Below are 23,268 nucleotides of genomic sequence, written 5' to 3'. Positions count from 1 at the left end.
AGAAGAGAAGTATATATAAACATTCATTGATGGGGGAGCATTATATAAATGAAAAATGAGAAAGAAATAATTCCAGACAAATGATGGAGTGCAAGTAAGCACTGTGCAAAAAATGATATTCCCCTTTCATTAATTTTCATTTTCTCCCTAAAAAGTTGACAAACAATTAGACTAAAATTACAAATAAACAAACCACATGTGGCCTTGTTTTGGAAGTTGGCTATTTTACTTTTGGTCTATTTTAACCTGACTAAAATAAATGTATTTGAAAAATTAGTTGATTTTTTTTTTTTTTTTGTAATTGATTTGATGGTTGTAAGAGAAAAAATAAAATAATTATGGATTAGATTGTTTGGGATAAACTAAAAAGTTTATTCTATTCAAGAGTAGTTTGTTAGGAAAGCCACTATGACAAAATTATTATTTTGCCCTTTAAATTCAACTGCCCAAAAAGTCAAAAAATCAAAAGGATAAAATCGTCATTTTGATTTTACTAAAATATTTTATTACACTTCTTTTCATAAAAAGTCAAAAGATTATTCCAAACATACATCTTTTTTTTCTTTACTTTTTCAATCAAAAAGTCAAAAAAGTGCACTTATATAGCATATCCCAAACATACATTTTTTTTCCTACTTTTTTATTCAAAAAGTGCACTTATATAGCACATTCCAAACAACCCTGTGTTTGGCAAGTGGGTTTGCAGGCTTTTTTGGCTATTTTAGCCACAAAAAACAAAATAGGCTATTTTAGCCATAACAAACAAAACATCACATCCAACCCATAATCATTACATTATTCTCTCACAAAAAAACTCAAAAAAACCAAAAAGCCAAAAAGTCCTTCCCAAACCAAGCTTTTAAGCCCAGACTAAAATAGCCAAAAAAGCCAAAAAGCCAACTCACTTTCCAAACGGAGGCTTTGTGTTATTGACTGTTTTAGCTTATTTAGTCTTTTAGTGGGCTATTTTATCTTTGGTCCTTAATTTTTCAATTGTGACACATTTGACCTTGAATTTTGAATCTTGTTTCAAATAAGGATAATTGAAGATATCATTATTCAATTTCAAGGGCAAAGTCATCAATTTTATAAAATATAAACTAATTTGACAAAAATAAATGTCGAAAAAATATTTTTGAATTTTTAAAAATTATTTCTACCCACCAAAATAAATTTATGTAGAATTAATAAATCTTTTACACATTTATTTATTTATTTATTTTACCAAATTAATTTTTATTATGTGTTTGGATGATGATCATGTAATGGATGGTTGTTTTTATTTTCATTAAATTAGTTTCTATTTTTTCAAAACTCAAATGTAGCAACAACTTTGATATCATTATTAAACCAATCCATTAAATCCAAAAATCCAAAACTAAAAACATTTAATATATTAAATATATTGATTAACCACACATTACATGATCATCATCCAAACACATAATAAAAATTAATTTAGTAAAATAAATAAATAATTGTAAAAGATTTATCAATTTTACATAATTTTATCTTTGATTCATAGAAATAATTTTTAAAAATTCAAAAATATTTTTTGACATTTATTTTTGTCAAATTAATTTATATTTTATCAAATTGACAACTTTGCCCTTGAAATTGAGCAATGGTGTCTTCCATTATCCTTATTTGAAACAAGATTCAATATTTAAGATCAAATGTATCATAATTAAAAAATCATGAATCAAAGTTATACAAATCTCAAACTAGGGGACTTTAGTGTAATTTGCACTATTTTCTTACACAATGCCCTGCCCTACATACACTTCTCCATCTTCTCTCTCCTAAATTATCACAGACTATATCAACTTCAAAATAAATAAAATAAAATGAACAAATAGAACCACTAGTCTTCATGTGAAGCAGAGGGTTCCCCAAAAAAATTGCAGCAAAAACTGTATAGATCAAAGTCTACTTCCTATCAAACTAAAAATCATTCAAAAAAAAAAAAAAAAAAAAAGATGACTGAGTGCATGAGACTTCAGCTAAAAAGGGGCAACTAGCCAAGTCGCCATTTCCTATCAAACTGAAAATAAAAATCAATAGAGAAACTGCAAAAATGTGGATACAGAAAAAGATTTCTCTTTCTGTTTTAGATCACTAGACAAATTTCAACAAAAGACTATTTGTTCTGCTTAGGATTTGATTTGCTCGGCGGTGCTGTCCGCAGACTAGTCTCCACAGAGACAGAGCCTTGAGGCTCCTTCATTGCTCCTCTCAACTTGTTTGGATCTACAGAAAGTGAAGAGACAGTAAGTAGCAATTTTCTTGACTGACTTCTTTCTCTGCCGGGAAAAATCTTTCTTTCATAATGAAGAGGTAAAGAAGAAGAATAAGACATAATAAGCAAATGAAGGAAAATCAAAGCAAAGAAAACAAGCATGGCTTTGTGGCTGTTCTTCATTGGGGTAGTACTGTTTGGATTGGAAGAAAATGAAATACTGATATAGCTAGCAAATTGGTGAAAATACATATATATATATATATATATATATGGAGCTGTGCTTCATGTGCTGATCTCTTTCTAAGAAAGATGGCAACTCATGTGTGTTACTTGTAGCTTGTGCTTAAGCCTGACAAATCACGTGGAATATGTATAGAATATTTCTCAAAAGATCACACCTTTACATTTAATAAGGATTAATTGTTGTTTATGAATAATAAGTCTACAAGCTTACTTTGACTAACCTTACTACTAGTAGATATATGCAGAGATCAACAATATAACTAGAAAAGTTGTCAGAATTTGAAATTTAACGATCACGTTATAGTTTAATAGACAAAAATAACTTAGATAAACTAATTATTAATTAAGAAATAGGAAGAAGAGTATTTTTTGATTTTATTTTCTGATTATCAACTTTCGACTTGCAAAAAATTGGACCAAATCAACCCTAAGATTAGCAATTCTATGGGTAGGCACACTTAGATTTTGAAATCTATACATATCAAAATCAAATTCTCTTTCCTAGTACTTTAATAGGTTGGGAAATTGGAAAGCAACTTGTCATGTGGTAATGAATTGGCTATGATAAGTTCTCTGACTTCTATGCAGTCCTTTATGGACACTAATAAAATAACATGCCTCATATGACTTATCACATGACACCAAATAATTCACCACCTCTTCTGTCCTTTCTTGTGTAATTAAATCTTTAATCAGCTTCTTATTATTTTTTAATATAAGAGTAACAAAATACAGCTAAACCTGGCTGGTTAAGCATGCATTCCATACCTATGATTACCCATCATCAGCTTCTAGGAAATTGCCTCATATCTTTTTCACCTTCTTGTACTTTTTATGGTTTTGGAATCTTCTCCTAGTTGAGATGGGCACCGATATTATCTTTCTTTTGTGGGTAAATTATCTATGATTTTGACCTAATTATAAAAAATAATAAATTCAAGTTAAGCTAAAATTTTGGATACTAGAGACCTAAAGAAATAAGCCAAAATTAACAGAAATCAAGCCGAAAATTCTTAGATAAAATAAAGGCCTAAATGATGAAATATATATGAAAAGCACTTTAGATCACAACAAAGCGGTGATTTTGACTATTTGACCATTTTCAATAGAACATGGGCTTTTCGGAGCTAATCTACCAACATCAACTTGAACATCTATTTATCATTTTGTCATCTTACTTGTCATCTTACAATTGAAATGGGCTAAATAAGTTGAGGTCACTTAGCCTGTGTTTGGCAAGTGGGTTTGCAGGTTTTTTTGGCTATTTTAGTCACAAAAAACAAAATAGGCTATTTTAGCCATAACAAACAAAACATCACATCCAACCCATAATCATTACATTCTTCTCTCACAAAGAAACTCAAAAAAGTCAAAAAGTCAAAAAGCTCTTCCCAAACCAAGCTTTTAAGCCCAGGCTAAAATAGCCAAAAAAGCCAAAAAGCCAAAAAACCAACCCACTTCCCAAACCAAGCCTTAGCATCACTATTTGTTGTAAGTCCTGATTGTAAAGGGATAGATAAAACTATTTAATCCCAAAATAAAATTATCATTTATTTGATTCACATTTTGGTGACGCCTGTGTATTCCGAGGACAATTTTATCCTGTATTAGTGAAATCATCAATTAGCTAGTTTTATTCTCCATTTAAATGTGTTTTGCATCATAATGAGATCATGAGTTGTATTTAATTTCGAAGATTTTAGATCTTCTTATATATGTTTATATAAGATTCCATCTTCCGCGGGAGGAAGAAAATCTTCTTGGTTATAGTGATTAAAAAAATAAAGCAAAATGCTACAAAGTACAAAAACATGGTCTTGAGACTCCACTTCCCATAAAAAAAACTTATAGAAATGAGCTTACACATATTGTATTAAATACACTCAACTTTTACTACATTTCACTGATCGCCCAAAGTTGTTATAGATGAAAAATAATTAAAGAAAAGCAACAACAAAATAACTGCAAATGAATTATAGATGTGACAGGCCTATGTTTTTGTCATAAATTTGCCACACATTCATTCAATACTTTGGTGATCTGACAAGTTTGATGCATTAATGTCTTTCCAAATAATATCACTAAAACCAAATACTCTAGCAAAACAAGAAATCAACTGCTCATGAATCACATCTTCAGCAGGAAGTACCTTATCTGTCTCTCTTCTCAAAGATGTAACATCCTTGTCCGCAATCCCACAAGGCACAATATGCTTGAAGTAGCTTAAATCCGGATCAATGTTAAATGCCAAGCCATGAGAGGTAATCCCAGACGAAATTCGAACTCCGATTGCGCCAATCTTTCTGTCACCTACCCACACACCCGTTTCGCCCGTTTGTCCAGCATGAGCATGAGCTTTCACACCATATAATGATGAAAATTCAATCATAGTTAACTCGAGTTTCTCCACATATTTCCGTGCACCAAGTCCTATATCCCGAAGAGATATAATGGGATATAAGATAGCTTGATGTGGACCGTGGAATGTAATGTCTCCGCCCCTCTGTGTGTAATGAAGTTCGGCTCCTATGTTTTTTAGGTCAGGTTCAGGGACTAGTAAATTGTGATCGGTTCTCCGTTTGCCAAGCGTATATGTAGGTGGATGTTGTAGGGACAAAATCGTATCAAAAATCTTACGGGTTTTTCTGTCTGAGACCAGCTTGTCTTGAAGCTTGAGTGCCTCCAAGTAGTTGACAGTGCCCATTTTCCAAACCTTGAGATTTCGAGAAATTCTCATTCCCTGTGAATCATGGCATAATCAATTTCATTAACACTTAGGGATGGCAATGGAGGTTAATGGGGTGGATATTAATTCCCCATCTCCATTCCCCTATAATAAATTTTTCCCATTCCCCATGGGTACCACCCTCCCCATCTCCTAATGGTTTGGATTTTTCCCAACCCACCTTAATCCCCATTTTATATATATATATAATGTTAACAACCAATTTTATTTTTATTTTTTAAATTTAAGGTTCACAACAAAAGCTAAATATATCTTCAATCTCTTTTCTTTTTTTCTTTTTTTATTTAAGGTTCACAACAAAAGCTAAATATACCTTCTTTTCCTTTTCTTTTTTATAATATATTTAATGTTAACAACTTTATTTATTTATTTTTTTATTTATTTTTAAGGTTCACAACAAAAGCTAAATATACATTCAATCTTATTTTATTTTATTTGGTTCAACAACAAAATCAAATACACATTAATTAATTAATTAAAAAGTTTGTTTTATAATAATCAAATATATAATTTTGAGACAATCAAATAAGTTTTAGTAATTGAAAAAAAATGTGAAAGAATGTGGAACATTAAAAAAAAATTACAACCACTCATTTTATTTGCAGCCCGCCTAGTGACAGCAAGATTGAGAGAAAAATATATACACGATGTTGTTTCTAAAGTTATAGCTCATTTCTCCAGACTTCCTATATCCTTTAATGTCTTTCCATTAACAATATAGTGATGAAAATATGTCTGACATACTGGTGTATTGAGTCAAAGTAAGATTGCCTATTCATAGTAAAGTACATTTCCAAATGTTTAGAAGCCAATTTCAGATTAGGAACTTACACAATAAAATATCGCTAGCAATAACCAGATCCCAATCCATCAAACAATTGAGCAAAGTTAAAAGACATACAAACGAGGGATCTACTATACCTATCATGTCTTATTGTTCATTCCCTAAGTCTAATTTTACAATGAAAAATTAAAAAAAAAAATTCCACCAATCATGAGAATGAAGGTCAAAAGCATCAAATCTTATTGATAGTCCTCACCAATATTTTCTTGGATCTATCTTCCTTATCGTATGAAAGAGAAAAAGAACTCACACTTAATGTGAGAAAGGACGGGAGAAATTCCATTAACTCTACAATTATGAGCTATGTTCTCTGCAATTTCTTGATCATCATAGTCTGAGGTAGTGATGTCAAGTTAGCAAGAGATAATATTTTTAAAAAAGAAAAAACGTGATAGCAAGAGATACTTAAGAGTGTTTTTTTTTTAAAATTATTTCTTGAGTCGATTGTTCATAAAATTTGAGAGATTGAGGAGGATGTGGCCCAACATGTCTTTTAATCCTATTGGTGTGTTCAGAGAATCTTGAGTTTACAATTAGTTGTAACCCAACAGAAGTATTGTTACTGATTAATTTGCAAAAGTTAGCATTTGCAATCATTTAATTTTAACAATGGGCCTTTGATGCGTACTCATTATATTGTTCAAAGTTGTTGCATCTTTTGTCTCTTGAAGTTTCTGTTTCTATAGTATTAGAGGTTCCAACTTTGGCCCTTACATTCCATTTTCTGCCCATTTTTGGGGTAAAATGTGCAGACAAGAGCCAGGAGGAGATGCAAAAGCAGAATCCATGCTCATGCACCATACTTTGAACTGGGAAGCATATGCTTTGCGACAGCCACAACACGGTTCACATTTTTGATCTTCCTCTATGTTGTAATTGTTATGTAACATTCTAAATGGCTTTCTATAGTATAGCAGGGTTACATTTGTTACTTGTAATTGCTTCTTCTTTTGTTTGTGTTGTTACTCATTTTTCTATGAGTGAAATCGAGTTTCTACCATGATTATGATTCTCATCCATTATGGAGTGTGGTAGGGTTGACTGTTCTATTCCTTTTGAGGTGTGGTACAGCTTGTGTATGTGTGCACGTGTGAGAGTGATCCCATTTGTAAATCTGATAGATGATAATCGACAGAATTTTTATTATGGATAATAGTCAAGAAAAGATGTAGCAACCTCTTTACTTTGTTTATTTGTGTCTTCACACCATTATGTCCATTAATTCCAATCACTTTACCTTACTAAAAGAGATGTCGGTGTAATTACACTAAAAATATGGGGCTTATTATTTCTTTTCTTTCATTATTTTATTTTATTTTTTCAGATCTTAGGAGAATGGATCCATTCTTTTATTAGTTTTACATGAACAGAGGAGCATTAGCCAATTCAACAGCTGATCAACACGACAAAGTGAAAATTCAACAGTATTGATCAATAATTGATGAAAGTAAAATTGAAAGATTGGATTAGTACCTGAAACAATCCCTAAAATCCCAAGACTCTCTCTCTCTCTCTAAAAACCCCTATTTCTGTCTCTACAAGGGATCAACTTTCCACTCAACATTCTCTTCTCTCTCTCTTCTTATTCAATGGAAATGTTAAAACACTCATTTTATTTTGACTCTATAAAGCAACCAATCATCAAAACAGAGATAACCTATTTGCTTAAAAACTTAAGGAGTAGCTATATTGATCTTGATCATTTGCAGAGGCAATTGCCATTTTTGCAACAAAGCTTTTATGCAATCCATTTTGACCCTAAACCCTTTTAATATAACATAACATAGCACAGTCCCAAGAAAATAAATAGACAGTAAATCAATTTCATCTTCCACATGAGAAATCAAAGCTAACAATTTCCAAATATATCAGAATTCACAACTGATTTAAATCCATAGCTTTAAACAACATTGAGTTAAAATTTCCATGAATCAAAGCAACAACTCTGTGAAGCTAACCGTATTTTCTGCTGATTGATGCGTAAGTCTCTTCGACAGGTTTCGCCAATTGCAAAAGAGTGCCAAAAACTCTGTGAAGCAACAACTCTGTTTGGAAGTTGAGAAAGTGACGAATAGATGAATTTGTGAACACACACAGAACAAGACAGAAAGAGAGAACGAGAGAGAGAAACTCACCACGCTGGAGAACCACCGTGGTAACGCCGACGGAGATCACCGCCGCTAGATCGTTGCCTTTGCAAAACCTATGGAGATTGTTGCCTTCGCTGCTACGTGAGAGTGAGAATGAGAAGCCGTGAGAGGAGATTGAGAAAGAGAACCCTAACATATGGGGAAATGGGCGGGTACCCATTCCCGACCCATATCCTATGGATATTTTAAAAACCCACTTAATTAATCCTATTAATTAATCCTATGGGTAAAAAAAAAAAAAAAAAAAATCATATATTTGGATTGGATCTCTATGTATACTCATAGGTCCCGTTTGTTTGGAATTATAGGGAGGGGATTAGTATTACTAATCCCTTGGTATTACTAATGGGGTGTTTGTTTTAAGAGATGGGGAGGGGCCTTGGTATTAGTAGTCCCCTTGGAAGGGGGATTGGTAAGGAGGAGATAGAGATGGTATTAGAAAAATAGTGAGGGGATTAGAAATTTTTTTATTTTTTATATATTGAGAATTTTTTTTAAAATATTAATGTTTAATTTTTTATATTTTTTTATTTGTTTTATTATTTTATATAAAAATAATTTAACAGTTCCTCACTATTAATCCCCTCACTATCAATCTCCTCCATTCTATCTCTTAAAATAAACGGGGCCATAGGGTAGGATCTCCATTGCCATCCCTAACACTGTTTGGTTCTCAAAAACAGTGAATTTGGAGTGGAAAGGAAAATAATTTTTTAAAAGGAAATCAAGACTCTTTCTTTGGTTGCCTGAAGAACAATGTTAAAAGGGAAAAAAAACTAGTAAGTAACCAAGTTCTTCGATCAGCACAACTGTGACCATTTTCATTATACTTTTTAACTAGTTTTCATATAAATTGTGATTACTTTAGGACATGTTCAGTTTTAACATCATAAATACTGAAAGATTTTAAATTTAAATTCCATAAATAAGAACAATTTGTCATGAACCTAAGTGCATCAAATAATCTCAAGTTGATGTACAACCCATTAATCAAAACCAAGAATTTTCACTAATATAATCACAAAAACTCATTCAGGCATTTCATCAAACAACACATAAGCCATTGTTTGCGAAACCCATTTGTCCACCACATTGAATAAACTAGTTCACAAAGTTCATTGAAAAGCATTATATTTTCAGAATATACAAGTAAAGATCTGCAGCAAAAGCTTAATAAACTAGTTCACAAAGTTCATTGAAACATTATATTTTCAGAATATACAAGTAAAGATCTGCAGCAAAAGCTTAACCTTATAGAAGACGCTCTTCAAAAATCCAAAATTTAGGGGCTCCAATCCAAACGGAGCTCAAGCGGTTCTATGGAGGAGATGAGCGTCGAACCCTTAACCCTTTTACCAAAACGACAACGTCTATTGGGACCAATTAATTGTTGGGCTTAATTACAATTAAAGGGATTTATTAGAAAAAAAAATTTTAAGTGTTTGTATCTCAATTAGTTTATGACATATTTTTATATTTCAATTAGTCCTATTATTTGGACATTTAATCTACTAAATCTTAATTCTTAGGTATTTTATGGATATTTTTACTCTTACAAATATTTTTTGAACAGTTAGCAATTTGGTGATGTGAATATTTATATTTTATAATGTAAATATTCACATTAACGTGTGAATGTTGACATTGATAGTGTAAACATTCACATTAACATGTTAACATTCACATCACGGAATATTTGCACTGAAATGCGAATATTATTGGGAGTATTTTGATAATTATGTCACCAATATGACTTATTGAAATATAAGAAAATAATGTAGAGTAAATAGAAAATAAGTGGGTGAAAAGAAATTTATGAAAAAGTGCCCCTTAATTAAAGTAATAAATAAGAACAAAAAAACTAGGATCCCACAATTTGGGACTCAGAATCTACCTATAAATAGATATGTATGGTGAAAATTAAATTGATAAAACATGAGATTCACATATAAAATAAATTTGAGTCATTGATGTCTAATTTTGGTTAATTTTTGAATTTTTATGTGTAGTATTACTAAAATAAGAAACTATTTAGAATTAAATCCATTAAACATAACAATTTATTTCTGAGATTAAATTTTAATTAATTAATTATGAAGTGGTAAAATATAGAGAGATTTACCAATAAATCCTACTTGTTGATATTATAATCCAATTAGTCCCAAATGTTTTTTCATGCTCCATTTAGTCCTGTTTGTTGTGAAAGGACCCAATTGCCATTAGTATGTGTGGACTTTTCATGTGATACATGGCTTGCGCGTGTGTCACAGATCAGGTAAAATGGCATGAGATTTGCCACGTGTCACACATTTGGCTGTTACGCACGCGAAAAGTTTACCAAGGGTTTTTGTAGAGAATGCTTGTGGGTTTTGGTTGCCACGTATTCCACATATTGAAAACCCATACCCATTAAAAACTCAACCCGATTTAAGCATCCACATCCCCACACACAGTGAAGTGGAAACGTAACATAGGAAACCCTCGTTTTTGCGATTTGCTTGGATTTCGAAATTGGGATTGACCATATATACCGTTCGCGTGATTTGGGGGGAAATTATAAAGATTGAGTGTGCAATTTCCGTTTGTTGCTGTGATTAGTTGGGCCACTGTATTTGTGACAGGGCAGATCGTGGACGACGACGAAACCCTAGTGTTCATATTTCACAGTCCTTGGTTGTGGCCGTTTAGCTATGGCCGAAAATGGTATGTGCCATATCTTTTTGCTGTAATTTTTGTGTGACAATGTGGATTGTAAGTGTTTGTGATTATTCGGTTTGATTACCCGATTGCATTTTTGTTTTTTTTTGTTTGCGTTCTTTATTTTGGGGTTGTCTGTGTCGTTGATTTGTTATGTGTGTTGTGATGCTTTTTTTTTGTGTGTTGGGGTGGGTTGGTGTTGCTGATGATGTGGGGAAGGTTGTACTTGGTTGTGGGTGTGGGGTTTGTGTGGGGTTCTTGTGTGTGGCCTCTGTCGGTGTAAATGCTGACAAGTAGTTGCCATGTGGGGAAGTAAAACTTCGTTGGGACCACACAAGTGGAAGACAATGGTGTGTGGTGGGGCTGGGATGTGCGGGGTTTTGAATTTTTTTTGGGGTGTGTGTTACTTTCTGACGTGGTTTAGGGTTTTTTTGTTTTAGGGTTGTGTGTGTGAACGTGATATACATATTTGGGGTGTGGGGATGTGGGGGTGTGGGATGTGTAATTGTTTTTTGATTTTATTTTTTGTTCTGATTCCTGTTGCTGGGATTTGTGAATCTAATTGTGGAGTACCTGTGAGGTGATGATGTGAATGACTGTCGTGTTGCTTTTCTTTGTGAGACGAGAGGTATGTTGGTGTGAAATGCGTGTCCCGCATGTTTGTGGTCTATAATATGGGTGTGGCGTAGAGTTGAAATGGTGTTGTTGACAGTAGTAATGGTAGTTATGTTGTTTGTGTGTAACGTATGTACGGTGTAAAGGGTGTGTGCTTTAGTTTTTTGGTGAATGACATGAATGATTAGGGGTTGGTGTTAGGTTTGCCAGGCATATCAGGTTGTTCATTTGTGTTAACTGTGGGAATTTTTTGTTGATGCTAGTAACGTTGGTTGTGTGTAACTTATGTATGGCGTAAAGGGTGTGTGTTTTAGTGTTTTTGGTGCATGACATGAACGATAAGGGGTGGGTGTTATGTTTGTGAGGCGAATCTGGTTTTCTGACTGTGTTAACTATTGTTTTTTGTTGGCAGAGTGCAGAAGGGGAAGTAGTCCGTGGACACGTTCATGTGAACGGAGAAAGGCTGATGATGGTAATGGTTCAAAGGGGAACAACCTGGGTGTGAAAATGTAGGGGCGCATTTTGTTCAAGCAGGCGAAAAGGGTGAGCAATGCGGTTGGACGAAAAGTGGCTGAGGATATAGTAGCACCCCCCCCCCCGCAGCAGACACAAACGCGGATGAACTTTCGTTCGAATGTTGCTGGGATAGTTAAACTTGTGCGTGAGGCAAATTTGAGGGACGCACACTTGAAACAGTTACGGAAAACACCATTTTGGATTATGATTGAGGCGATACACATGAACAATTTGAACCATAATGAGTTTAGGAAGTGTGATGATCTTATAGCCAAGATTATAAGATCATACAATCATCGAGATAATGCATTCAACATTGGAGGTGTCAGTGTCAAATTCGGGAGCAGCGACATCAGGTTAATATTTGGTTTGCAGTGCGGGAAACGGCGTTTAGATTTGTCACCCGGACAGCGGCCAGTGTCGGACTTCATTCAACGTAGGTGTCGTGACGCTGCGCGGCTGACGTCGAAGTTGGTTAAAACATTATTTTTAGAGGCTTTGAATGGCAAAAAGAAACAAGATGAAGAAGACACAGCGAAGTTGTTGGGGCTGTACATGTGTGGGAAGCTTTTTTTCTCTAACTCTGGGGAGACAATCAGTTGGGCTTTTGTGTGCTACATGAACGACCTGAGCACCGTTAGGATGTATGATTGGACTGGAGCTATACTGACAACAGTGATGGCGTCAATCAAGGAGTTTCATCGTACCCCAGGGAAGGTGACAGGCTGCGTGGTTGCGTTGCTGGTATGTGTACATCTGGACAGTAGTTAGTTATTGAATATATGCAATTTTTTTGTTTTCATTTTTGCAATCAATAAATGCCTGATTTGTTGGTTTCTGTTTTGTTGTTCATGTAGTATTGGTTTTGTGAACATTCGAACATAGTGGAGCCTCAAACCGACAACATGTTTCCGAGGTTCCTGAAATGGGACATTGGGGCATTAATGAATAAAATTCAAGGGGTGGATTTGGCTGGTCCAATTGGTTTTCAGGTAACTTGTTGCGTTTAGTTATGCACTTTATTACTAAAGTTTCTACTAGTGTGAATAAGATGTAACAATTTATTATGATGTGTTTTAATTATTTGCAGGTTAAAGTTGACCGTTTGAGGTCTTTTGATTATGAACGTGAAGTTATGGGCACAGACATTGAGGCAGAGGAAGATGGTTTCGCAGATATCAATGGCGGAGGTGAGGATTGTGACGCTGTGGACGAGCATTTCATGGCAGAGGGGACGAGAAAGAATGAAAGTGATGACCAGGTGGTGCAGGGCCGCAAACTTGATGTGAAACGGTTCACAGAGCATGTGGATCGCAATTCCGGTATTGAAAGGGATAGTAGCCACAAATTAGAAGAGGCGCTAATTGCAGTCGCAGAGCTTGAAATGCAAAACAAAAAGAAAGACAAAATGGTGTCTTCGCTTGAAGAAGAAGTTGTTGGTTTGAAGAGGAAGATGGAGTTGCAAGCTGTTAACATAGTAGGGGGATTTGAGTGTGTGGTGAAGATGAAAAACGATGAGTTGAGTAAGTTGAAAAATGAAAATGACGAATTGCGGAGGAGAGTGTTACTGCTTGAGGACCAATTGGAGGACCGTGATGTGCATGACGTAACGCAAAGGTTCCGGGAAGGCGTGGATATTGGGAGTAGTGGTGTGGTTAATGTGGGGCATGATGGATGTGATGGTGTTATGTTATGTGATGTGTCACCTTTGCGTATATTACCACAGCATGGACGCAGTGGTGACGAGGGGGGGGTGGACAATGTGGCGGAGTGCAGACCGGGGATGCTGCGTGGTCATTATGGTAGCAGTAGTTGTGCTGCTGAAGGTGAAGACTTGACTAGTGATGTTGAATGTGTTGCAGAATTGGGTTATGTAAATTCATATGTGCGTAAAATCAAGAACAAAGTTAGAAGGGAGAGAAAAATGCCTGAGTTTGATTACCCACTGTTGGTTGGACGTACTAAGAAGACAGTCGGAAACAATTGTGACGCAGTGGATGACAGCAAACATGACGTGCATAATGCAATTATTGATGTCGAAGCGGTGGTGTTACCTGAGAAAAAATGGTCTGGGTTTGATTTGAATAACCGGTTGGGGGTTTGGAAGATGATGACAATGGATGAGAAGGCCAGAATCACCAAAGCATATGAGCGGCATGGTGATGGGTACGTATTTATTTTGAGTGTTATTTGTGTTGTTTGCATTCAATTGTAAATTTGTATAATTTACGTTACTACTATGTACAGGGCGGTCATGTGGGAAGACAATATGAATGGCGTTGTGGTTTATTTCAGTGATGTGAAAGCCCTTGTACGACAGAGCTCCATGCGTGGGAATGTAAGTTTTTACATATAGGGGTTTTAATGATGTATTCCCTATTCATATATTTGTGGTTAATTTCGTTTTAAACGGTGGCATCATGACAATTATGTAGTTAGTACAACATTATTCAGAAAATTGGTTATGGTGGTTGGTAGGTTGTTGATGCGTACGTGGAGTTGTTGAAGACCGACCAGTTGAGGATGTATGGTGACAATGAGTTGGTGGACAAGTCATATTTTTTCAGTAGTGTGTGCCTGGTGAGTTTGTGGTTTATTTATTTATTTGGTTTTTGTTGTTGGTGTTGGGGTGGTGTAGTAATGTTGGATGACAATGATGTATTTGCAGGACGTGGTGAAAAGTAATGGCGTGCGTTCAATAGGAAATTATATCCGGAAGAATGTGTCTGCAGGGAGCGAGTTTCGTTTCATGCATTTTCCAATGTGTCATCTTGGGCACTGGACGCTTGTAGTGTATGACACTGAAGATGGTAGTTGGAAGCATTATAATCCGATGAGGCAACGTGGGGATAGGACTGATGTGCACCACACCGAAGCTGTTATGCTGGTAAATAAGTGTTACCATTATGTTTGTTCTGTAAATTGGTTGTGGTTGTGTAGACGATGGTTGGTGATTTGTTTTTGTGGTGGTTTAATTTTTTAATTTTATTGAATTACAGAAAGAACGTGTGTCAGATGTTATGAAGCAATCGTTACGTCAGTTCGGACTGGATGAGCAGAGCATTGAGGCAAATTTCAGGCATCCATTAGAGGCTGTAACTAAGTGTCCACAGCAAAAACCAGACACGTAAGTAACAGTGTTTTTGTAAATGTAAGGGAACTGTAATGATGACAATGCTGTTATGAGTGGCACTGATTAAATGTGCGTATTTCATGTGCAGGCTTGATTGTGGGGTGATATTGTGTGGGATAATGCGACAGTATGTGTATCGTGGCGACGTGGAGCGAACATTGCAAGGTAGTAATTGCAGTGTGTTGCGAGCGAACATGGTTAAGTATTTCATCAACGATCCGACCCGGGGGCTGAAGGATTAGATGTGTTTGGTCTGAAACGGTGACGAGAAATAAATCGGACGCAGCATTTCCTGGTTTTTGTATTTGGTTTATGCAACTTGTTTGGTTTTTTGAAACAACATGTTTGTTGGTTTGAACTTGTGGTTTGAAAATTCTGGTTTAGAAAATGTTGGACATATTTTTTGTGGGTATTACGTACTAGTCGTTGTGGATAACATTTTACGCATTTTGAATGGAAAGTATGGTATGATTTGCAGTATGATTTTCGTTGTTTGTTTGGCCTGTTGTTTCATGCGTTTGTAGGTAAGGATGTGTGATTGTATTTAAAAGTTGTGGGACTGAGTTGTGGGCAGAGATTGTGTGCCGTTGATGTGCACGTAGTAATAGAAGTTGGGTCTCGAAAATTGAAAGATATTGATGTATAGGCATGGTATATATGCGAAAATAGGCCGAATGATGGTTATGCGGACAAAATTAAAAATGGTCCAAACATGGTTGTTAGCAGGGAATTATGTGGTGTATTTATTATCTGTGTGTAATGTTTGCGGATGTGGTCACATCATGATAAAATCTTGCAACTACACATTGAATTATGGCGTATGTCCTGAAATTAATAGCATAACAATACGAAGCAGATGTTAAAAATACAGTGGCCAGGTAAACAGAGTAACGCATTAAAAATAAAATTGTTCATTAAATCTTCACTTTGAATGACGTCATATGAAATTGTGGAACATCCACTTATTTAATAAGAAAACTGTGAAAGTTTATTGTCAAAAATGCCAATAAGCGAATTATGTGTAGAAGCTAAATTGGTTCCTTGCACGTTTTCCTGTTGTGGTTACCCATGCGTTGACAACGTCCACACCGAATTTGTTGGACTTGTTCCCCTTTGGAAAGCATGCGTTTCTTCTTGGGCCTTCCCGGTGGGCGTTTGACAGCTGGGGGATGTATCACAAAATCTGCTGAGTCAAATTGTGGTTTCTCTACAGTTGGAATGGGGGTTATGTTTTGTGCATATGAATTCTGCTACTCAGCCACATGATAGTAGGGAATAACCAACTGGTACAGGTCTAGACCACTGTTTCGGATTGCCACGACTGCATGAGCACATGGAAAGTCGTTGATTTGCCACTTGAAACAAGAACATGTACGTTTGCCAACATCGACCATGACGGATGGAAAAGAGTGAACCTCGTACACGTCATCGTTTGATTGGCTAATGAGCCACGATCTACCTTTGTTGTATGCTTTGACCAACCGAGATTCCATTTTGGGACAAATAGCACCTGCCCACGCATTTGCCTTACGTCTCCGTTTTGCCATCTGGCGCATAATTTTTCCCCGGATACTATCAATCATTTGAGTTATTGGTAGGTGGCGTGCTTCCCGTATCCATGAGTTAAATGATTCAATGGCGTTGGAACTCATCTCACCGTACCGTGAACCTCTGCTTTTGAAGAAGGATGAAATGTGTTAGTCAAAAAAATAGGCAATGCGCATGCATGATACATGAAATATGAACTGTAGGAATGTCGTGTGTGTGCTGGAAAGGAATGAAGTAATTACGTACTGGAAGTAAGCATTCGCCCAGTAATATGGGGGTAAATCTTTTAAGAAAGCAGGCACAACCTTACGTCCACAGTTTGTGAACTCTTCCATACTCTGGTTGAATGCAGCCACAGTCGGAGCATACGCACAGGCACGAAATTTAGCCAACATCACAGACCGGTATGAACTGTTCACATAACGTAACTTGTCTTGCAAGTTACGCTGCAAATGTTGTAAGCAAAACGCATGCTTCGCTGTGGGGAATATGATGGGTATCGATTCTAGTAACCCCGCATGTCGGTCAGAGACAAATGTAAGTGTTCTTTGCCGGTTTACGACGTTTGCGAGGTGTTCCAAAAACCAAGCCCAATTTGTGGTGTTTTCAGAATCAACAATTGCAATGGCCACAGGGAATAAACCTGCATTTTTAATTTGTTTGTCAAATAACCAATCTGTGCAGCATAAATTATGAACAATTGTTATGACGGTCTCCCCAATGTGGAACAAAAAGTGTCCTTCCTAGCAACAATGTCAGTACATTTGCCACACATGAATATAATATATAAATAATTACCACATAGTAATACCTTGGTTGCCATCCTTCGCAGTTGCAGCTAGCAAGTTCCCCTTGAATTTTCCTTTTAGAAAAGTCTCGTCCAAGAAAAGCAATGGGCGGCAATGGTTGAACCCGTCGATGCATGCTTTGAATGATATGAAATACCGTATAAAACGGTAATTTTGTTCATCATATTCAATGTTGATGTAACTCCCAGGATTATTTTCCATTACTACGCTACTATACCATCGTAGTTGGTCAAATGAAATGGAGTGTGCACCGAACATTTCACCACGAGCTTTTTCTACACCTAACCATGCAACTCGGTAACTAACCTCCAATCCGTAATCTTTTTTCAAGTCATACACAACATCAGTAGGCCTTGTGAGTGGTTTTTCACGTACCCGTTCACAAATAACATCGGACACCAGATCGGAACTAGCTCTAGGGTTTTTGGGGGTCCGTACAGCAACACCACAAGTGTGCTCGCTGTTCCACTTACGAAGGTAGAAAAATCCATTGGTATTCAATACACGTGCATGTACCAACCACATGCATCCTCTCGATTCTCTCATCGTACATACAGCTGTGATTCGAACAGAATCGTTCTTCACAAATTTGAACAGAAAGCCACACTCAACCGCATACTTGCGAAGAACATTTCGAAATTCAGATGCTCCACCTTGAAAACTTTGACCAACATGTTGAATCCCATTAGCCCATGGAGCAGACAAAAAAACCTTATCAATGTGAGGGCAGAAATTTTCCAAAAAATCTTGTTCGTCATCCATGTCCGAATCATCACACACCCCCGCTGTGTGACACGGGACAGTCTGCATATTATGAACCGGGCTGCCAGCATTGTCAGCGTCGCGTGACTCTTGTAATTGAATGATGACATCGATGCATTGCAGACGGAAAGACCGTGCAAGAAATACCATGTTTTCCACGTCGACATCATTATGTAATATGAAATTGTTATAACCTGGTATCTTGAAGAACAAACACACTTGGGCCGGTGTTAACCCAGGAAACTTTTCGCACACACAGTTAACCATGTCATCAAACCGAAATGGAGCTTGCAAATTAATTGCGGCATTAACATTTCCATAACAACAAATTAACATAACCTGTGTGTCCATCCCCCTAACAAGATTACCACGTGCTTCATCAGGACCAGAAAAACCCTAAACAATACACACCCACACCAGAAAATATGCACCCACACCAGAAAACCCACAAAACACTATAAAACCAGAAACAATGCACACCCACACAATATAAAAATCGAACAACAACACATACGCCTGTAACACAGAAACCAACCCCCAAAAATGCAGCACACAACCCCCTCACCCACCGGCTGAACAGAACCCCCCTTACACCAACATGTAATGCGGCACACACCCACAACGGAAGCAATTCAAAAAACAGAGCATACCAGCCTAACACAAAAAATCAAGGAAAAATTACCAAAAATCACCCCAAAAAATGCACCACATAAACCCCCACCCTCACCTGTTGTCGTTCAGTCAAAAACACCAACACATACAAAACTGCAAATGCAAATGCTATACAAATAAGAAGACATACCTTTCAACCAACGGAGAACCGACTTCCGTTAAACTTTCTCAATCAGTCCGTCACACAGCCACCGTAAATCACTGACCCACACCACTAACAACCCTAAAGTCGCATAGCCTGAAACGTCTCAACAGGTAACATTGAAATATCAACTGTTATACCCACAAAATCTGCAGACCCACGTGATCCCCAACAGAATATGGAAACATAACAATAATGGGTAAAATTGTCCACACATTTACACCAAATATGGAAAATAGGATCAACAAGTAACAAACTTCCCCACTGATAGGACTTACCTGAACAAAAGAATAAAATTGGGACTAATTGGTTTAAGAGTTTGTCAAATAGGATTTATTGGTAAATTTTCCTAAAATATATGTGCAAAAATGCCTTTTTAGGTAAGTATATTATTTTCTCTCCACTACAGCGCTTGTCATCATTCTCTAACAATTGTTACCACGTTCTCATGCCTCACATTTATGAAGATTTTTCTTTCTTAACTAGACACAAATCGTTGACTACCCAATTTCATTCAAATTATCTCAAGCTCTCACAATTCCCTATACGGTGTTGATTCTATGGAACATCGGACAAACTAGACTATGGGCAAAACAACCTTTCAATGCACACCTTAATGTTTTTTAATTTATGAAAAATTAGAGGCACGGTCAATTCAAAGGGATTGAGGGGTTGTTTGAGTATATATTAAAATAGTATATTTATTGTATTATTTATATTTTTTAAAATTACGTTATTATTTTTTTATTTTTTTGCCCTTTTTTTTATAAAAAAAATGTTAAGATAATATATTCTCAAATAATGTGAATTGATAGCCTGAGATAATGAAAGTTTTGGAGAGCCATTTGATGAATGAGGATTCAAAATGAACATGTTGGGCAAGATATTAGGTTGGTAATCTAATCAATATATTAATGAAATTGAAAAATTATATTGTGAGTAAGATGATAGACATGATAAGATAATATGTAATCAATATATTGATGAAATTGAAAAATTATATTGTTGGTGAGACAATGGACATGATAAGATAATACAGAACTACCATAGTATAGTAAAGGGGAAATGATGGACAGCAGTGGTTGGAGATAGGAATGGCAACAGGGCGGGTCGGGGCCGGGGATCGCCCTCCCCGTCCCCGATCCCCGATGGCAAAAAGCCCTCCGTCTCCGGCCCCGAATCCTGACGGGGAAGTTATTACCGTCCCCATCCCCGTCCCCTAACGGGAATCGGGTTTCCCCGGCCAAAAAAAAAAAAAAAAAACAAACAAAAACAAAATCAACATCAACATAGATCATGATGATCTAAATCCAACACACAGATCCAAAACGCATTATTCAACAAATTCAACACACAGATCCAAAAAAAAATTATAGATCTACTAAACATTTATTTATATATAAAGATCCTGAAAAAAACATTTAGATATGTTAAAAAAAAAAAATCTGAATCCATATATATAAAGATCTATATCTATAAAAAAACATTTAGATATGTTTAAAAAAAAAAAAATTAGATCTGAATCCATATATATAAAGATCCTGATTTTTCAAAAAAAATCATAGATTAGTTTGTTTCAGATCTATATCTATAAAAAAAACATTTAGATGTGCTTCAATCATTATAGATCTACTTCAATCATCATAGATCTGCCTGTTTCAGATGCTTCTTCAATGGCTTCAGATGCTTCTTCACGGTGAGTGAGTGAGAGGGAGAGGAAGAGAGAGATGAGAGACGGTGAGCACGACAGAGATCAGAGACGGTGAGTGAGTGCAAGGGAGAGTGAGTGCAAGGGAAGAGAGAGAGAGAGACAGTGGAGGAGAGGAAGACTCTTCCTGGAAGAGAGATGTGAGGAATGGAGAGAGAAAGAGTAGATCAAATGAATAAAGATGAGAATAAAAAAGTATATATCAAATGAATAAAGATAGAGACGAGAATAAAAAAGTATATATATAATACATATATCATTCGGGGGACAAACGGGGTGGGGCTCGGGGCTGGGACTGAAATATGTATCCCCGTTCCCGGCACGAAAATTATCGGGGATTTATTTTTTATCACCATCCCCGGTCCATTGGGGGTATTTTTAGGGTAATAACCGTTATATTCGGGATCGGGGGGTCGGGTCCCCATTGGGCCGGTTTCAGATTGCCATCCCTACTTAGAGAACATGGAAAAGGGCTAGTGGTTGCCGTGGGAAAGTGAAGCGTATGGGTTGGTTCAGTGTAAGATTTTTGAATTCTTTTCACAATACGATTTGAGTTTTTATAGTTTATTATTGGATATTTTTTAGTGTTTAGAGCACTGGAGGTCTTAGTTTCAACCCGATGTAAATGTGACGAAGTTTCCTACACATGTATTGTGAGTGTTAGAGCATCTCCAACAGTAGTAGGCATTTTACCTATCTAAATATTACTATAAAGTATATATTTTATTTTGTCTATCAACTGTTTTATATTTTTACTCCAACCATACTCTTTATTTTAGCTATTTATCCAAATATTATTAATTTTATAGAATGCCACGTCAACAACAAAGATGGAGGAAAATGATCCTAATGATTGAATACATTTTGCCTAGCGTTGAAGGCTAGCTACATGTAGCTAGTAAATATGAGTTGAGCCAAAATGGCTAATCATATGCCTAGTGCATTGGAATTGAAAAAAATAAATCATACTAGGCATTTTAACTAACAAGTATTATATGTCTAGTGCATTGGAGATGCTCTTAAGGGATAATATTCTTAATGGATATGTAGAATACCCTATCCACATATCCAATTTATGAATTAAAAAAAAAAGGAAGCATATGGACAAAAAGACATATTTTTTATTTTTTTTTTTCATTTTGCAATTAAATTTACAATAAATAGGTTTGAAATAAAATCTTGTTTTAATTTTACTTAATTATAAATATATATTGTTTTAATGTTTGACTCAAATTTCACTTTAATCTAGATAATTTTAATTTAAACATATCAGTCCCTATGTTTTAAGTCTAATTTCAATTTAGTTATTCCATCAATTTTTTTTATTAATTTTATTTACATGTGCAATTTAAAAAATTGATAAGTGTTTGAAAATTATTAATTTTAATCTCCAAATTAGATAAAAGAATTAAATTAAAACCTTAGAAAATTGATAAATGTTCAAAAATTATTAATTTTTACCTTTAAGTTAGATGTAAATACCAAATAGAAACTAAATTTAAAGTGTAAGAACAAAATTGTTCAAATTAAAATTATAAAAATTAAAAGCCAAATTATATGAGTAAAAAGTGTAATTAACCCTTTTTTATTTAAGGAAAATTAGTGAAACATCCTTCTTCAACTTTGTGTAGTAGAAGAGGTCCAATATGTTTTTTTTTTATTACTTAAGGTCTATCAACATTTTCACAGAAAAAATTTGACTTAGAGAAATTTTATCCAATTAAGAAAAATTTCGGCCATCTCAAAGAAATTTCGGCTCTGACTCAATGAAATTTTAATTTTTTTCTCAGTTAAAATTGAAATTTATTTGAGTTCGGCAAAATTTCTCTGAGTCGAATTTTCTCTATAAAAATATTGAGGGATCTTAACTACTATAAAAATATTGTATGTCTCTTATCTTATAAAATGTTAATATCATGGACCTTTAAAAAAAATTTCTTTTATTTATTACCTCAGTTATAATTATTATATTTGGTTCCTGTTTTCTAAACCCATTTTTTTAAGAATTTTGAAGTTTTTGTTTGATTGTTTTGAAAATCGAACAAAGTTTTTTGAAAACTAACAAATTTTGTTGACGTGGCAATTTTTTTTTTTAATTGTCTCTCTCCTTAAATTGGAAAGAAACTTAAATTTACATTGATATATATTTTTTTGAAAACCAAACAAATATTCTTTTTCAAAATAGAGTTTTCAAATCATTTTTTTTGAAAAAATAAGATAAATTACAAACGTACATTACAAAATATCTCCTGTGATTCTAGAAATTACATTATATCTTCTAAGGTTTCTAATTTTATAACATATAAGTCATTTTATTATTAAATAATCAAGTTAATTAACAGGTTTTAATATTGTTAAAATTGTATTTCAATTAATAATTTAAATAATTTTATTAGTGTATAGATGAATAGTTAAAAACTTCATTTTTTTGATTACTTTTG

The 23,268-nt window shown here is 35.0% G+C and overlaps 3 protein-coding genes across 5 annotated transcripts; 1 reads left to right on the top strand and 2 right to left on the bottom strand.

Annotated features, from left to right (window-relative positions):
- Positions 1 to 1,665: 1,665 nt before the first annotated feature.
- LOC114302335 (octanoyltransferase LIP2, mitochondrial) lies at positions 1,666 to 8,416 on the bottom strand. Of its 3 annotated transcripts, XM_028247351.2 has the most exons (4): positions 8,211 to 8,416; positions 8,034 to 8,104; positions 4,635 to 5,225; positions 1,666 to 2,250 (listed from the first exon to the last, which is right to left on the bottom strand). In XM_028247351.2, exons 1-4 carry the CDS (start codon positions 8,383 to 8,385, stop codon positions 2,236 to 2,238), a joined length of 852 nt encoding a protein of 283 aa, XP_028103152.2. In that variant the 5' UTR covers positions 8,386 to 8,416; the 3' UTR covers positions 1,666 to 2,235. The 3 variants fall into 3 exon arrangements, with proteins under 3 accessions (XP_028103152.2, XP_028103151.2, XP_028103154.2); XM_028247350.2 differs by lacking the exon at positions 1,666 to 2,250 and having other exon boundaries at positions 4,331 to 5,225; XM_028247353.2 differs by lacking the exon at positions 1,666 to 2,250 and having other exon boundaries at positions 4,331 to 5,225; positions 8,034 to 8,120; positions 8,211 to 8,401.
- Positions 8,417 to 11,948: 3,532 nt separating this feature from the next.
- LOC114301716 (uncharacterized) lies at positions 11,949 to 15,669 on the top strand. Its single transcript, XM_082899828.1, has 8 exons — positions 11,949 to 12,797; positions 12,911 to 13,045; positions 13,144 to 14,219; positions 14,301 to 14,391; positions 14,532 to 14,633; positions 14,722 to 14,940; positions 15,053 to 15,180; positions 15,275 to 15,669. The coding sequence occupies exons 1-8, from the start codon at positions 12,156 to 12,158 to the stop codon at positions 15,426 to 15,428; spliced, it is 2,547 nt and encodes an 848-aa protein (XP_082755954.1). The 5' UTR covers positions 11,949 to 12,155; the 3' UTR covers positions 15,429 to 15,669.
- Positions 15,670 to 15,997: 328 nt separating this feature from the next.
- On the bottom strand, positions 15,998 to 20,329 carry LOC114289507 (uncharacterized). Its single transcript, XM_082897239.1, has 5 exons — positions 20,321 to 20,329; positions 19,260 to 19,397; positions 17,546 to 18,701; positions 16,981 to 17,377; positions 15,998 to 16,857 (listed from the first exon to the last, which is right to left on the bottom strand). The coding sequence occupies exons 1-5, from the start codon at positions 20,327 to 20,329 to the stop codon at positions 16,437 to 16,439; spliced, it is 2,121 nt and encodes a 706-aa protein (XP_082753365.1). The 3' UTR covers positions 15,998 to 16,436.
- Between the last annotated feature and the right edge of the window lie 2,939 nt (positions 20,330 to 23,268).

Source organism: Camellia sinensis, chromosome 12 (genome assembly GCF_055761805.1).
Source record: "Camellia sinensis isolate YWXY chromosome 12, ASM5576180v1, whole genome shotgun sequence".
Classification (NCBI taxonomy): Eukaryota; Viridiplantae; Streptophyta; class Magnoliopsida; order Ericales; family Theaceae; genus Camellia; species Camellia sinensis.
This window is presented reverse-complemented; position numbering and strand designations above follow the sequence as displayed.